Source organism: Pyxicephalus adspersus, chromosome 9, assembly GCF_032062135.1.
Source record: "Pyxicephalus adspersus chromosome 9, UCB_Pads_2.0, whole genome shotgun sequence".
NCBI lineage: Eukaryota > Metazoa > Chordata > Amphibia > Anura > Pyxicephalidae > Pyxicephalus > Pyxicephalus adspersus.
Genome location: NC_092866.1, coordinates 63,020,863 through 63,035,386, shown reverse-complemented (window position 1 = coordinate 63,035,386; position 14,524 = coordinate 63,020,863). Strand labels below are relative to the sequence as shown.

At 37.7% G+C, this 14,524-nt stretch overlaps 1 protein-coding gene across 1 annotated transcript; it reads left to right on the top strand.

Annotated features, from left to right (window-relative positions):
• The first annotated feature begins 313 nt into the window (after nt 1-313).
• On the top strand, nt 314-14,258 carry PTH (parathyroid hormone). Its single transcript, XM_072421571.1, has 3 exons — nt 314-344; nt 7,986-8,076; nt 13,952-14,258. Exons 1-3 carry the CDS (start codon nt 314-316, stop codon nt 14,256-14,258), a joined length of 429 nt encoding a protein of 142 aa, XP_072277672.1.
• Nucleotides 14,259-14,524: the final 266 nt, after the last annotated feature.

Sequence of the window (14,524 nt, the reverse complement as noted above, 5' to 3'; positions counted from 1 at the left end):
CCCTGAAATCCTTTTTGGCCATTGGGCATTATTTGTTTTGACATTTAGAGGAATATGGGGATTTGTGGAGTGGCCACTAGACAGAACTACAGAAAAGGACAGTCCATGTCTCTTCTGCAATAAGTATTCTTACCTGGCTGATTCAGAATTGCTGCGCATGTGCAACACAGCATTGGTTGCCAGGATTCCCAGCAATTCTGGCTTCCCCTGCGCTTGCTGGGATTGGATGAACTCCTGCACGCCTGTGCAAGAGTTACGTTATCCCAGGCAATCAATATAACCAAAAATCGCATCTAGGAAGAGAAGGAAAAAGATGGTGGCGTCCTGCGGTGGAACGAGGAAAGGTGAGTATAATAGGTTTCTATCCGCTTTAAGTGCAGTTACTTTGTTCTTTTTTTAGCAACAACTGTGATAGGTATCAGCCATGCAGGAAGCAGATTGTTTCTAATGGGACAGCCTATACCTTGAGACTGATTTCCAAAGAATTTGATAATAATTTTACTTTAATTCAATAAATAAAGTCTCCCAAAATTTATTATTTAATATGTAAACATTTTCAACCCAAGCTCACAGTGTGCGGTGTGTAAGCAATTTCATCTCCGAAGAGAATGCTGTGTAAGACTGAAACGAAAAGGCTCGAGGATGGCTCTTATTATTATTATTATTGTTAAACAGTATTTATATAGCGCCAACATATTACGCAGCGCTGTACATTAAATAGGGGTTGCAAATGACAGACAAATACAGAAAGTGACACAGGAGGAGGAGAGGACCCTGTCCCGAAGAGCTTACAATCTAAGAGATGGGGAGGTATCACACAATAGGAGGGGCTCTTAATATCAAGACTTCATAAGAATTTTTATAAGACGTTAAGTTAAACCGAATTAATAAACACTAAATTCTTTTTTAAAGACAACTCTAAACGCTTCATAAAATAAATAAATAAACCAGCACATTTTTATGAGATGTCTAATCCCTTCCAACTCTTATATTCTTCTTGAAACAAATGAAGAAGGCACTGCACAATATATAATAAAATGAAATATATGCAAAAACAATAAAAAGAGAATATAAATCTGCGTTTTTCCTAGAGGAATGCCAGGATAAAAGGGTACATACTTTAAGACATATAAATATTTTAGCATATCAGGAATTTACAAGTTCTCCAGAAATATTTGCGAGAAGTTTGGGATTCCTGCGCCGCTTCTCTACTAAAGAAGTTGGAAAGTCAGAAGTGGCGTGTCACTGTACGAGGGAGAATGCAGAGATCTATTACAGACCAACAATGACTGGGAACACGGCGATATTTAAAGCTGATGTGTAATCAGATTATATTTTGTCTTCCCTGGTTTATCCCTCCCATCCCTCACCAACATTCCAATGACATTTTTAATGAAAACCTTTCCATTTTTCTTGCTTACCAGATTTTACACCCAGTATTGTCATCTCTATACTGGGTCTCTTTGAAATGCAGGTCTGGTGGCTTGGGCTGACAGGGTGTTGTACAAAGCTTCTTAAAAACATCTCAAGCATGCTTCATTCGCAATCCTCATCACCAATTTAAGAAGATTTTAGCAAATACCAAATCCTTGATTCGTTGATATGAGTTTGGAGTGGGTATTCCCATGCAGGTATAAGTGGCATTCATTGCATACAGTGATTTCTTTTCCAGCAAAACAGTGCTACTTCTTTCATTACCAAGAGTCTATCTACAAACTTTGTATAAGGATGGGGTGCTTGGGAGATGTAGATCTGGGGGCATACCTATGTCAGTAGAATCTATATTATATCACATTCAATAGGCTGACCCTCAAAATTGTTTACTCAAACTTGGTCAGAAATAGGAATGGCAAATTTCAGACAATACAAAGTATAGTAATCCACTATTTTCTGTAGCTTAAGTGACATTTGATAGGATGGTGGAGGTACTGATGCATTTTATTTTCTACATAATACATGGACATGCTGCTAAAATGATTGCGACACTTGTGTCAGTTAAGCTTTTTTTCCTCTCCTATCTGTTTTTAAAATGTTTTCAGAAAGAAGCTGAAAGATTCAAAGAAAAGCTTATGAACTTTGAAATACTCTATTAACTGGTAGTGTAATGACCCTGATATTATTCCATTATCATTGACAATAATAAGATTAATAACAATTATTTATATTTTATCATTAGTAATCAGCAATGTTGCAATTTCCGTATTGCCACTCATTGCTATCTGTTGTTCTGTTTTCTATATACTTCTTATCAATCATTGCCAGCAATTCCCTATCTGTTCTTGTTTTTGTTTTGTTTATTTGTCGTTCTGCATTACATATTCCTTTTAATATCTGCAGAGCAGTGATGCCACACATAAAACAAAAATCTGTAATGTAATAATTGCATACCTAAAAACTTTTATGAATATCTGTGAAGTATTGATGTCAGACATATAACATGTATTAAAGTAGTAAATTTCAGACATAAAATTTATATCTGTGGAGTAATAATGTTGACATATAACATGTATATCAGGAAAGTAATGATTTCAGACATAAAATTTATATCTGTGGATTAGTGATGGCACACAGATTTAAAATATACATCAAGAGATTATTCAGAAGTGATATTAGACATATAATATTTATATCTGCAGGATAGTGATGTCCAACATATGTACTGGTGATGTCACAGCTAAAACATTTATTTTAGGTGAGCAATAATGTCATAAATTAATATTAATAAACAGGATTCATATAGCGCCAACATATTACACAATGCTGTAAAATATATATTAGAGTAGTTAGGTCATATACAATTTATATTTGTAGAGAAATTAACTTTACAATTCCCATCTGTAGAATAATAATTGCACACCTTTATTTATATCGATAAAGTAGTGGCATACAAATACCTTTTACAACCAATTGTCTCTATCTTGGAGTTTTACCTTTCAGGGTTTGCATGACAATTTGCATGAATGTGCTACATAAGATGGTGAGAAAATTCTGCATTCATTTTAAATTACTGTTGCATTTGACGTTGCTGCTTTTCTCTTCCCCTTTGCCCTGTAGAATATTGATGTGATACAGTAATTTTGTTGTCAGTTATTAATACAATAATTTTATAAATCAATCCTTTGTGATTATAAAATTTGTACCATCCTATCATTCAATAACTGATCAGTGTTGGAAAAATAAATAATAAATAAGCATGTTTTGCTTGTATAATTGTTAATCAACATTTGCATTAAAAATGATTGATAGAACACCAATTTTGATCAGATTTTGCTTCAACATTTTAATCTATTAAATTGATAACTTTGAATGGTCAACAAAATATGTTTAATGAATAAAACTTCAATTCTGAAAAGAGTAATACAATGCAAGTAAAAAGTTCCTGAACACATGGCGGTCACGGTTTCCTTCCCTCTGCTATATAACTGATACCATTTTAATTATCAGTAGTTAACATTTCAATCTGTTGTACATTATGTTGTGATTTGCCAACATACGACTTTTCGAATTGGAAACATCTTTTCCTATTGAATCAGAAAACAGTTCACAACAATCTTTTGTTACAATCGGACGGATCTCATCAGTATTCTGTTTTGTAGATTTGATTTCAGACGCCAGGCTGATTTGACCCAAATGTTACGCATAGGCAGAATATTGCCTGATCAGAAAACCACATGGCATTGTCTGCCTGTGAGTAATTTGCATTTGATGCTATTCTCAGGAGCAGTGCAATGTCTGGGGTTATTCTGAGGTGCCAAAAAACAATGTCTGTTTCTATTTACCAGCCACAGACTCCGTATTACTCAGCAGCCCATCTCCCCACGGTGGACGTTCCTAATCGGCCGTCCCAGCAATAAAACCGACTGACAATGTAGTTCTTGAGTCAGCCTGGGAGATAGTTGAAGAGCCCGGTGTGTCGTAGCATCCCCTTCTTGCAGGGGTGGTCCTGTGCTCCGGTGGGTGTATGGGCCAAGCCCTATAAGGCCTGGGAGCAGGGTGTGACAGCCACTGGGAATATATAAAGCCGGCTCCATTGGCTCACATGGCCCATAAAATTTCCCACACAACTTTCACCAAGTGAATTGTACTTTTTACACAGTTGGATCCTGCCAAGATCATCAACCCGAAACCATTCGGTAAGTACACCAACCCAGTTTTGTTTCCTCAATGTATCTGATTTCATTGTCTTTTAAACTATATAAAGGATAGCACAGGTGCATGTAGATATATCATTTGAGAAGGAATTTAAAATTAAATTACCTCAATTTGGGCCAACCATGACCATTAAACTTGTACTTGCTGATTTACAAAAGGCGGTTGTTTAATTTTAAAGCAAACATTCACTTAGTGAATAGACTGCATTCACTCGATCAAGAGGAATAAAAAAGGAAATTTTTTTGCACAATTGGTTGAATACAACAAGCGCAGCTCCTAATTTGACAGTTTCTACTCCTCTAGTAATTCAACTGTAGTAAACCTGTAATTGAATTGAGAAGTAGGTTGAAGGGTAAGTCTATCTCAATTGTTTCAGTTCAGATTGGAGGTTAGCGGCTTGGTATTGGCATGTCAAATTTTGTGGGGATTGAAATACCGCAAAGGTTCAGTTTTTTGGATTTTTCAATTTGTTTAACATTTTGGGAAGAATGGACTTGATTTATTAAAGCTCTCCAAGGCTGGAGAGAATAGACTTCCCTCAGTAAACCTGGCTAATCCAACAAACCTGGTCCAGGATTTAAAACATTTGCTAAAAAATAGCAAATGACTTTTAATAATTCCATTCCAAGTTTGCTGGATCACCCAGCTTCCCTGATGAAAAGTTATCCTCTCCAGCATTGGAGAGCTTTAATAAATCAGGCTCAATATAACAGTGGGAGTAAGACTCTGAGAAAGTTGGAAAAGACTGCTGGTGTAGACATTTGAGTCTTGGAGTGTGAGACTCAACAAGCAATATCTACCCAGCCTTTCCTGACCTCTTTAACATGGGGGAACCCTTCAAATACCTTTCAGGTCTTCAGGGAACCCCTTCTAAAATTATTATATCCACAGCTCACAGTATATTAGTGTGGTGGTTAGTTGGAAGAATTCCTATTACATTGCTGGCCATTGGTAAGAATGTCACCCTTACATATAGCCAAAAAGATCATTGGGGTTACTACTGACCTGAGAGGTGCAAACTGCTCAGGGAACCCCCAGCAACCTCTGGAAGAACCCTGGGTGATAAAAACTGATCGACCCCAGCTGAAATTTTTAGTATTTGGTAAAATCATTAACAGAAAAGCTTCTGTACATTTTAGGTCACTTTAACCAGTATGAAAATTAGAAGTTATACCTTGCCTTTGACTTTATACCCTACATGCTTGTTCCAGGTCAGTGAAGGACTGAAGCCAGCCGGGGGTCAAGCAATTTTTACACAATGGCAGCTGCTTCTCATTTCAGCTTTCTAATCTTTAGACTTTATTGGCTACCTGCTTGTTCTAGCTTAGTGATTAAGCAGTAGAAAAGATCAGAATGACAGCAGCTCCCTTCCTAAAGCTGGATTCCAGGCGATTAGCTAAGTACACAAATAGTAGTCCAAGAAACTCCGGCACTGACCAACATATGGTCCATCGTGTTTCTTTTGTGTCTTTTTTATAGATTAGGAAAACGTAGGGACATTAGATTGTGAGCCCTTTTGTGGGACAGTTAGTGTCACCACTATGGGCTTTGTACAGTGCTGCTTAATATGATGGCACTATACAAAAACTGTGTAAAAATAATAATAATATTAATAATAATAATAAACATTTTTGGAGGTATTGGTGCATAAACAGATTTTCATGCACCAAACTATATTGGAATGGACAGTAAAATGAGAAGTGGCAAGCTCATGTTTTCTGCTCATACCAGCACTAGGTCCCGGGTTTGAATCTCGGCCAGGACACTATCTGCATGGAGTTTGCAGGTTCTCCCGGTGTTTGTGTGGGTTTCCTCCCACATTCCAAAAACATGTAGTTAGGTTAATTGGCTTCCTCCTCTAAAAATTGACCTTGGACTGTCATAATGACATATATATGACTATGGTAGGGACATTAGATTGTGAGCCACTTTGAGGGACAGCTAGTGACATGACTATGGACAGCGCTGCGTAATATGATGGCGCTATATAAATACTGTATAATAATAATACCAATATGTTTTTTGTTAGCAAATGAGCACTGCAGCACAACTGATTGGCTTTTTGTGCTGCTTCTCCCTCTCTCAATTCTCTGCTGTTACAAAATGCTGATACCAAGTTTTTTCTTTTGCTTGCATACAAAAATACATGTAATAATTAATAAATATTTGCAGGGGTGCATACAATATATCTTTTATAGTGCAGTTTTAATTTCATAGCATTTATTTCACATTTAATGATGTCATACCATTTTTTAAATCCGGATGTATGTAATAATGGCATAAAGAATGTGACGGGGGGTTAGCAGCGGCTTAACTGTGCTGTGCCGGAGTGACAACATACTCATGTGATAATACAAGCATTGCAGCGTGGATGCTGCTGGCCTGCTGACATAAATCTTTGTGCGGCAGAGCAGCCTGATGGATGGCTAAGAGATGAAGTAAAAAAATCACTAACGGGCATCACTCTGCCACATCCTTCCAAAGCATCGGCTTACATATACAACGCCAAGACTACAAGGTTATATTGCAATAGGCAGAAAGCAAGTTTACATTCCAGCCTCCACGTGTTCTCAGTTTTGTAGGGCCATTTATAGATACAAACACATTCAAGCTGGTCACTTCTGTAAAATATTGTAATGCATTATATCATAAGTCCAGGGATATAAACAGAAACTCCTCTGGGAGATTACATTTCTTTATGTCTGGGAATGAAATAATGTTTCTTAGCTGTCATAATGACAGCATCCAGGGATAATTTAGGCAAATTCATATTAGTTTGGGAATATTATCCCTGTTTAGAGGAGAAGTAAACTCAAAATATTAATCAGTAAAAATACAAAAAGTCACCAGAAGGTTTTTGGCAAATAAGACATGCAAGGTCTGTTTGCCAACAAAAAAACTTTTCTTTTGCTTCTGTTGGCTTTTTTTTCTGTTGTGCCATGTAATATAAATCCAGAATTATTCTCAGCAGTACCAGGTATAGACTTATATGTTGTTTTATGAACATCTTACATTATCACCTAATAGCTAAAAAGAATTGCAGTGGACTCGAAAGTGTCGTCATTGAAGAATGGCGGCATCAAGAGGTGCAGCAGAATGGAGATTTGTCATTGATTGCTAACAAAAAGGTAGTTGTGTGCCATCATCAGCATTTATTATTATTAATATTATTATTAATAATAATATTATTAATATTAATAATAATAATAATAATATTAAAAAACAGGATTTATGTAGTGCCAACATATTACGCAGTGCTGTACATTAAATAGGGGTAGCAAATGACAGACAGACACAGACAGCGACACAGGAGGAGGAGAGGACCCTGCCCTGAAGAGCTGACAATCTGTGAGGTATCAACATGGTACGCTGTGCAAAAACTAACCCATGCCAATGAGTTTAGTTCCTTTCTAAAGGTAGCTTGTTTCTTTTTAAATCAGATGTTTGGCTTAAGGCAAAACTAAACTAAAAAAAAATGATAGGAGTTCAGCTCCTTATTGCAAGAAAGAATACAATTTCTTCTGCAATAAAACAAAGAGCTGCACATTGATATAGAATGATTGTGCTAACATATGCATGTATGGACATTATATCATTCCATTTAGGATCCTGGAAAAACAAAGCTATAATTAAAATAGAAATAGAAAGTAACACACCTGATCAGGTCATGTGGGCGTATAAATGAATGAATCCACAATTTATATATAAACCTTGTTGTTGGCAGTGTTGAACTGCGGTCACAGCTGGGCTTCTGTCTATTAAATTTCATATCTTGTAAGTCATTCCAGGTTTTATGGGGCATGTTATTTCATGATATCATTCTTTTCTTGCAGCCACCATGCAGTTTATCACAGACATCACCAAAATTGGGCTGATTCTTTGCGGAGTGTCTCTGTTCTCTGCATATGAAGGAAAGCCTGTGACGTGAGTACCGCAATTTATGTATGAAGGGGAACTCTGCTTGGAATGTTTCTATCTAATGTTGGGATAAAAGTTCATTTTGGAGACACAGCAACACTTCCTGTAACACACAACTGATTTTTAGAATTTTGATGGATCCTAACACTTGCACGTACATGTAGAATTTAAAAAATGTTAGACCATGTGTGTGGCCAGTCCTTCTACTGCTCAGTTTGCCAGTGGTGGAGGGACTTGGATACAGCTTGGCCCCCACTGATTTCCAATGGTTCTAAAGTGAACCTGTAATAGGGGCAAGATAACACGTTTACAAGATAACACGTTTACTAGTCCAACCCATGTCATCAAACAAAATCACAACTCATCGGTCAGCTGCTGTGGTACATAAGCTACATGCACATGTCAGATGATTCTCCTCTGATAATCATCTCAGGGTTGGTATCGGTCGAGAATCTGGCGTATGTATAGCGCTCATCATTCGTCGTTCATAGATCTGTCCTGATCCTGAACAATGAACAATCAGAATAGAAGTGAATGGGGAGAGATCGGGGTGCTGCTCCAGTGTTCTCTCTCCAAAGAGCAGAAAGGCGCTGTATGTACAGCACTCGTTGAATCGTGAAAGATCCTTTCCAACTACAATTATTGCACTTGTGTACGCAGCCTAAGAGGCTGTAACAATCTCATCTTGTTTCCTGGGTTGTGTTCCTCTCTACTTTCCTGTAGAATAAATGTCTGCCCTGCTTGGCCAATAATTGCCCCAGTGCTGTAGTGGAAGGCGGATGCTTGAAACTCCATAAGAAAGCCCGGCAGCAAGCAGGTTTGGTTGGATTTAGGTAAATCCTACCTAGAATTCTGGAAAAATTAGACACTTCTAAAAGAAGAGATAATAAAGCGTAGAGTTGCTAATGGTAGCATGTCCAATATTTCTCAGAATTCATTACCCGGTTCTAGACTTTGGGCGTCTGATGTACACCTAATTGTAAATTTCACAGGAGATACATCAAATTTCCTTTCTCATTCCTCTGTTGCTTGGATATGGCAGTACTCTATAAATGCATTAATAAATAAATACATTGTGGCAAAATATTGTTACATTGTATTCACTCATATCAGAAGGTTGATCTTTGATCTGCATTTGATGACATTTGGAGTAACCTCACCAGTTAAAAAATAGTTCTTTTTTGGCTCCTTATTAACTCATAGTTAGGCATTATCAGCTTGAATTATCTTTACTACCACACTTCTTGCCTTAGGTATTTTTTTTCTGGTTATTAATTTAAACATTACAAATATTTTATTTTTGTTTTCAATTGTAGTCATTTTTTTGTTTGCATTCTTTTCTGCAAGGGTGGTCTCCTGCCAACATCTGCACATCCAGAAAAATAATTAGTCTATAAGTTAAACCTACCAGGAAATGACCCCCAGACAGGTATTACCTCCCATGGGATAATCAGTCCTGCTAAATGCAGAAGCAGACCTCCGGAGAGTCCATCCCTTAACAAAATTGCAAAGTCAATGTCTAAACTGTACATTAAATTTACAACCTAGGGTAAAGGTGCGCCTTTCAACTTTCACTTTTTTACTGATTTATTTAACAGGAGAGAATCTGAGCTTCCTTGAAGTTTCACAAGGTTACTGGATAAGTTCTAGCGCAGTGTCTCCACCAGGCTTGGCATGCATATGTTGCTCTAAGCGCTTTTTGATGTTACGTATACAATAGATTAATGGGTTAAAGCTGTCCATTGGCCAGGGCAAAAAAATGTTGATCACACTGGCCTATTAGCAAGAAACATTAGCAACTCGGAAAGGTTTAAAGTCTTTTTACTTGCTGCAACTAAATGGTCGTTGTCATTGGTGGTCACAATGCAGAACCCATAGACTTACATAATTAGACTGAAAAAGACTCAAGTCCATCAAGTTCCAGCTCTGGGGAAATAAACATGAATTCATTATTCAATAGGCTTAAAAATAATTAACTATATGATCATCATGCATTAGCTGTCATTTCATTACTTTAAGTAATCTTTTCCATCCAAATATTCTTTAGTTATGGATAGAGCAGGAAGTAGTGGAACCTCTCTAGATTTTTTTGGCTGTTTGTACCCGTTGGGGAATTTTCCTTCCATTCCTGTCCTGGTGACAAACATCATCTAGCTCATAAGGTCCCACTCAGTCCTTCATTAATCTGGCAGGATGAATTAATTAAAGATATCAGGAGACTGCTGAACACATGCTAATTTTTTCTCTTAGATGACCATGACTGTTCGTTATGGGTGACAATAATCGAGCCTGTGTACGTAGTTTAAAGCGGACCTAAACTAAACTTTTTACTTTATATAAAAGGGTAGACAACCTTGGTATATAAAGTAAAAATATAATACTTTTTTTAACTGCCTTCCTTTTTTTTGCTATCCTCTGGATCAACTATGTCTATAGGGTTTTATATCTGGGATATGTTTATTTCCCTAGGGGTTGAACTTTATGGACTTATGTCTTTTTTCAACCTAACTTACTATGTAACACCCTTTTTCTTAAAAAAAATGGTGAAGCAGCTTCCCTTTCTGCCTTGATTGCTGCAGTGATCAAGACTGAATGGGAGCGCAGAGCTGACTCCTCCTTAATATTATTATATTATATTATTATATTATATAATAATATTATTAATAAACAGGATTTTTATAGCGCCACGCCAACATGTTACGCAGTGCTGTACATTAAATAGGGGTTGCAAATGACAGACGATTACAAGAGGAGAAGACCCTGCCCCCAAGAGCTTACAATCTAGGAGGTGGGGGAATTAACACGCAATAGGAGGGGAGAACCTCTGCTCATGTCTGATATTGCATGCCGGGACGAAGGAGAAATCCAGGAACTGATTGAGGACTTCTCCAGCGCGAATGAGAGATCTGCGGAATTAAAAGTGTGATTTTTTTTTATTTCTCAGTTTAGTTCCGCTTTAACACTTCCAGGTATTTTTTCCCCTTAAGGAGTTGTGTTTGGGAGACAAAGGTTAATTTGAAGCACCATATCCCTGAATAATTAGAACAGGTTCAAAAAAATTTTTTTCTTGGAATGGACTTTGAAGGTGCTTTGTGCAATAATATATTTATTGAAAGAAGATACTAATTTTGTTTAAAAGATAAGTTTCTAAACAATAATTATAATAAAATAGTATTGGAAACATTTTCTTTTAAACCAAATTAGTATCTACTTTTATTAATTAAATTATTGCACAAAGCACCTATAAAGTCCCATTCCAAGAAAAAAATCTTTTTGAACCTGTTCTAGCTTTAAGGAACATCACTGATCTCCCCCTATTAGTGCCTTTACCTACTTTTCTATTCCAAAAGCTCACACCTTAGTACTTCTTATAAAGGTACAATGATGCCATTTGATCACTGATATTCAGACTGGCGGTGTGATTGTGGTGTTACCACTTCCTTATACTGCTGAACTGTATCCTTGGGTGAGATGCTATGGGTGGAGTCTGGTCCAAAGCACACCAAAAAAGAATGACTTTGGGTGCAAATGGGAGGTGCTGAACCACTGGCTTCCACCCCCCGTCAAATGTAGGTGACTGAGTGGCTGGCAAGGTGCCCGCTGCCAGGAGCCATGCAGGAATGCTTCTTCCTTCTGCAAGTCTGAACTTAGTCTGATGTAGGGATATGCTGAGAGCAGTTAATATATTTAAATAAATTGTATACTATTTTATTAACAAGGGTAGGGGTTGATGTTTTTGCAATTAGCATCACTAGTTACATTTAGAGTAATAAAAAAGGATTCCATTGGAAGTAGTAAAGTAGTAACTGAATTCTGATACCTCCTGGGCAGGGGGGTCACATTCTATTCATTCTCCACAATCCTACTTAGCTAGGAATGCCTCATTACATGCACTATTACACCTATCAGTTCTTTTGTTTGAAGTGTTCTGTTCCACCCATGTCTGGCAAAGTTTGACAGTCATAATGACCTAAACAGACGCATTCCTGGAAAATTAAATGTATGAAATTCAATGGTAGCAGGGATCAGCTCCTGTGCACTGCTAGTCATGTGGCTTTCCAAATGATCCTGTACAACAGTCCCCTAGCAGCTAAATTACTGTAATACAGCGAGAACCAAATACCTTATATAAAGATTATATAAGGAAATCAGCCTGACAGGTAAAGTGATAACATTGATGATTTGGGTACAATGGCAAATGGGGATATATTGGGCGGCAGTTAGTTCTTGAAGGTGATGTATTGATAGCAGGTAACATGTACAAGAGTTCAGATTGAAGTGACTTAAGGGCCATATTTTGATGGCTGGATACTGGGTCAGAGGATCACCAAAATAGCAGGTCCTATGGGTCAATCCCAATAAGCACTGGTTGGTACCTACCCAAAGTAGTCCAAGGAAGGACATCCAGTGACATGGCTGCTAAAGATTAATTGATATGCAGGGGGTGATCTCCAGAAGCTATCTTGGAAATCTTTTCATAATATCAATTTAAGGTTGAATATCTGTCCTATAATTATTTATACGGTCTTGGCTATACCCAATATGTGCAAATAGATTGATGTTTATGTATGCATGTGCCTATATGTTTATGTGGCAGGGTTAGGTGTTGTTATTAAATTATTGATACTATTTTTTTTTTATTATTCTTTAACATTTCCTTTTATCATTTCTTTTTATTTCGCTTTATCACAGTGACAGAAGGGCTGATACTAGTGTGTAGTGACAGATTCTCTTAATAGAGAATCAGCATAATGGCTCAGTGGTTAGCACTTTAGCCTTTGCAGTGCTGGGTCCCAGGATTCAAATCTTGGCCGGGACACTATCTGCATGGAGTTTGAAGGTTTTTCACGTGTTTGTGTGGGTTTCCTCCCACATCCCAAAAACATGCAGTTAGGTTGGTTGGCTTCCCCCAAAATATTGACCTTAGACTGTGGTAATGACATATGACTATGGTAGGGACATTAGATTGTAAGCTCCTTTGAGGGATAGATAATGATATGAATATGGACCCTATACTGTGTAATAAGTTGGTGCTATATAAGTTCTAGATAATAATGTAGTGCAATTGTGGTAACATGCTCCAGAGCATTGCCATGCAATGAAATATGGGTTCCTCTGAGTACTTTGGTTTCCTCCTACATCCCAAAAAACATGCAATTAGGTTTATTGGCTTCCCCTAAAAATTGACCATAGACTGCATTAAAAGACATATGACTATGGAAGGGACATTAGATTGTAATCTACTTTGAGGGACAGCTTGTGACATAACTGTGGACTTTGTGCAGCACTGCGTAATATGATGGCGCTATATAAATAATGATAATCAGTGGTCCAATGTGAACCCCCAACCTGGCAGTGGTCAGAACTGAGAGCTTCTCGGTTCACAGTGCAAAGAGAAATTGGGCATCAATCTTTCCTTTGCGCTCTGCCAAGGAGATCATTCATGTTTTAGAACTCTGAGTCTAGTAATATGCTGTTGTGTGCCAGAAATTTGTTAACTTTCAAAGAAGACAATGGATTTGATTTATTAAAGCTCTCCAAGGCTGGAGAGGATACACGTTCATCAGCGAAGCTGGGTGATCCAGCAAACCTGGAATGGATCTGACCCTGGATTGAAGACATTTGCTAACAAATAGCAAATGACTTTTAGGAAATCCATTCCAGGTTTGCTGGATCACACAGCTTCACTGATGAACGTGTATGCTCTCCAGAAGAGCTTTAATAAATCAGGCCCATTATAGGAGCTTTGTTTTGTTGGCCTTTGGATTATTTTCTTATGTCTATATCAGTAACTTTACATTACTTTCCTATACCATTTTCTATGGTTCTGCAGGAGATAATGGATATGTTTAATCATTATTTGATGTGTGTTCTTATTCAGGAGGCGAGCAGTTAGCGAGATGCAGCTGATGCACAATTATGGAGATTTTCGGCACACCCTCCAAAGACAAGAGTGGCTCCAGACAAAGTTACAAAACATGTACCCCGCTTCAGTCAGCACCCCTCAAGAGTCCACCCCCAAAGTGTCCGAAACCAGGCCGCTAAAACCTCACAAGAAAGACAGCAAGTTGGTGGAGAACCGGAACAGAACAAGCTCTCACCAGAACCCACGGACCGTGGTGAAGAAAGCGCACAGGCATAACGCCAAACCCAACGTAGACAACATGTTTAAGCCAGATTTCCAGTGACAGGAAGAACTCCTAAATGGTCAACGACATATAACAACGAATTCTTCTGTGAGCCGACTCAGCTCTGTGTTCAGAGTCAGTATACGCTGTAGATGTATATAGTGGTAGATAGCTCACAAGAAGAAGTATATTCAAAAACTGCAATAAAATATGCTGACACGGGAATAGTAGATAGCATTGACCAAATACGGGATTTACCTGAAATTGATACATTGTTTCCTTGGCATTAGGAATTGATTTGTGAGGTCATAATGGTGTCACCGATG

Coding starts and splice junctions, on each gene's coding strand:
- PTH (XM_072421571.1), top strand. CDS start 314: ATGGTGGCGTCCTGCGGTGGAACGAGGAAAG. Junction 345..7,985: donor CTGCGGTGGAACGAGGAAAG/GTGAGTATAATA, acceptor CTTTTCTTGCAG/CCACCATGCAGTTTATCACA. Junction 8,077..13,951: donor TATGAAGGAAAGCCTGTGAC/GTGAGTACCGCA, acceptor GTTCTTATTCAG/GAGGCGAGCAGTTAGCGAGA.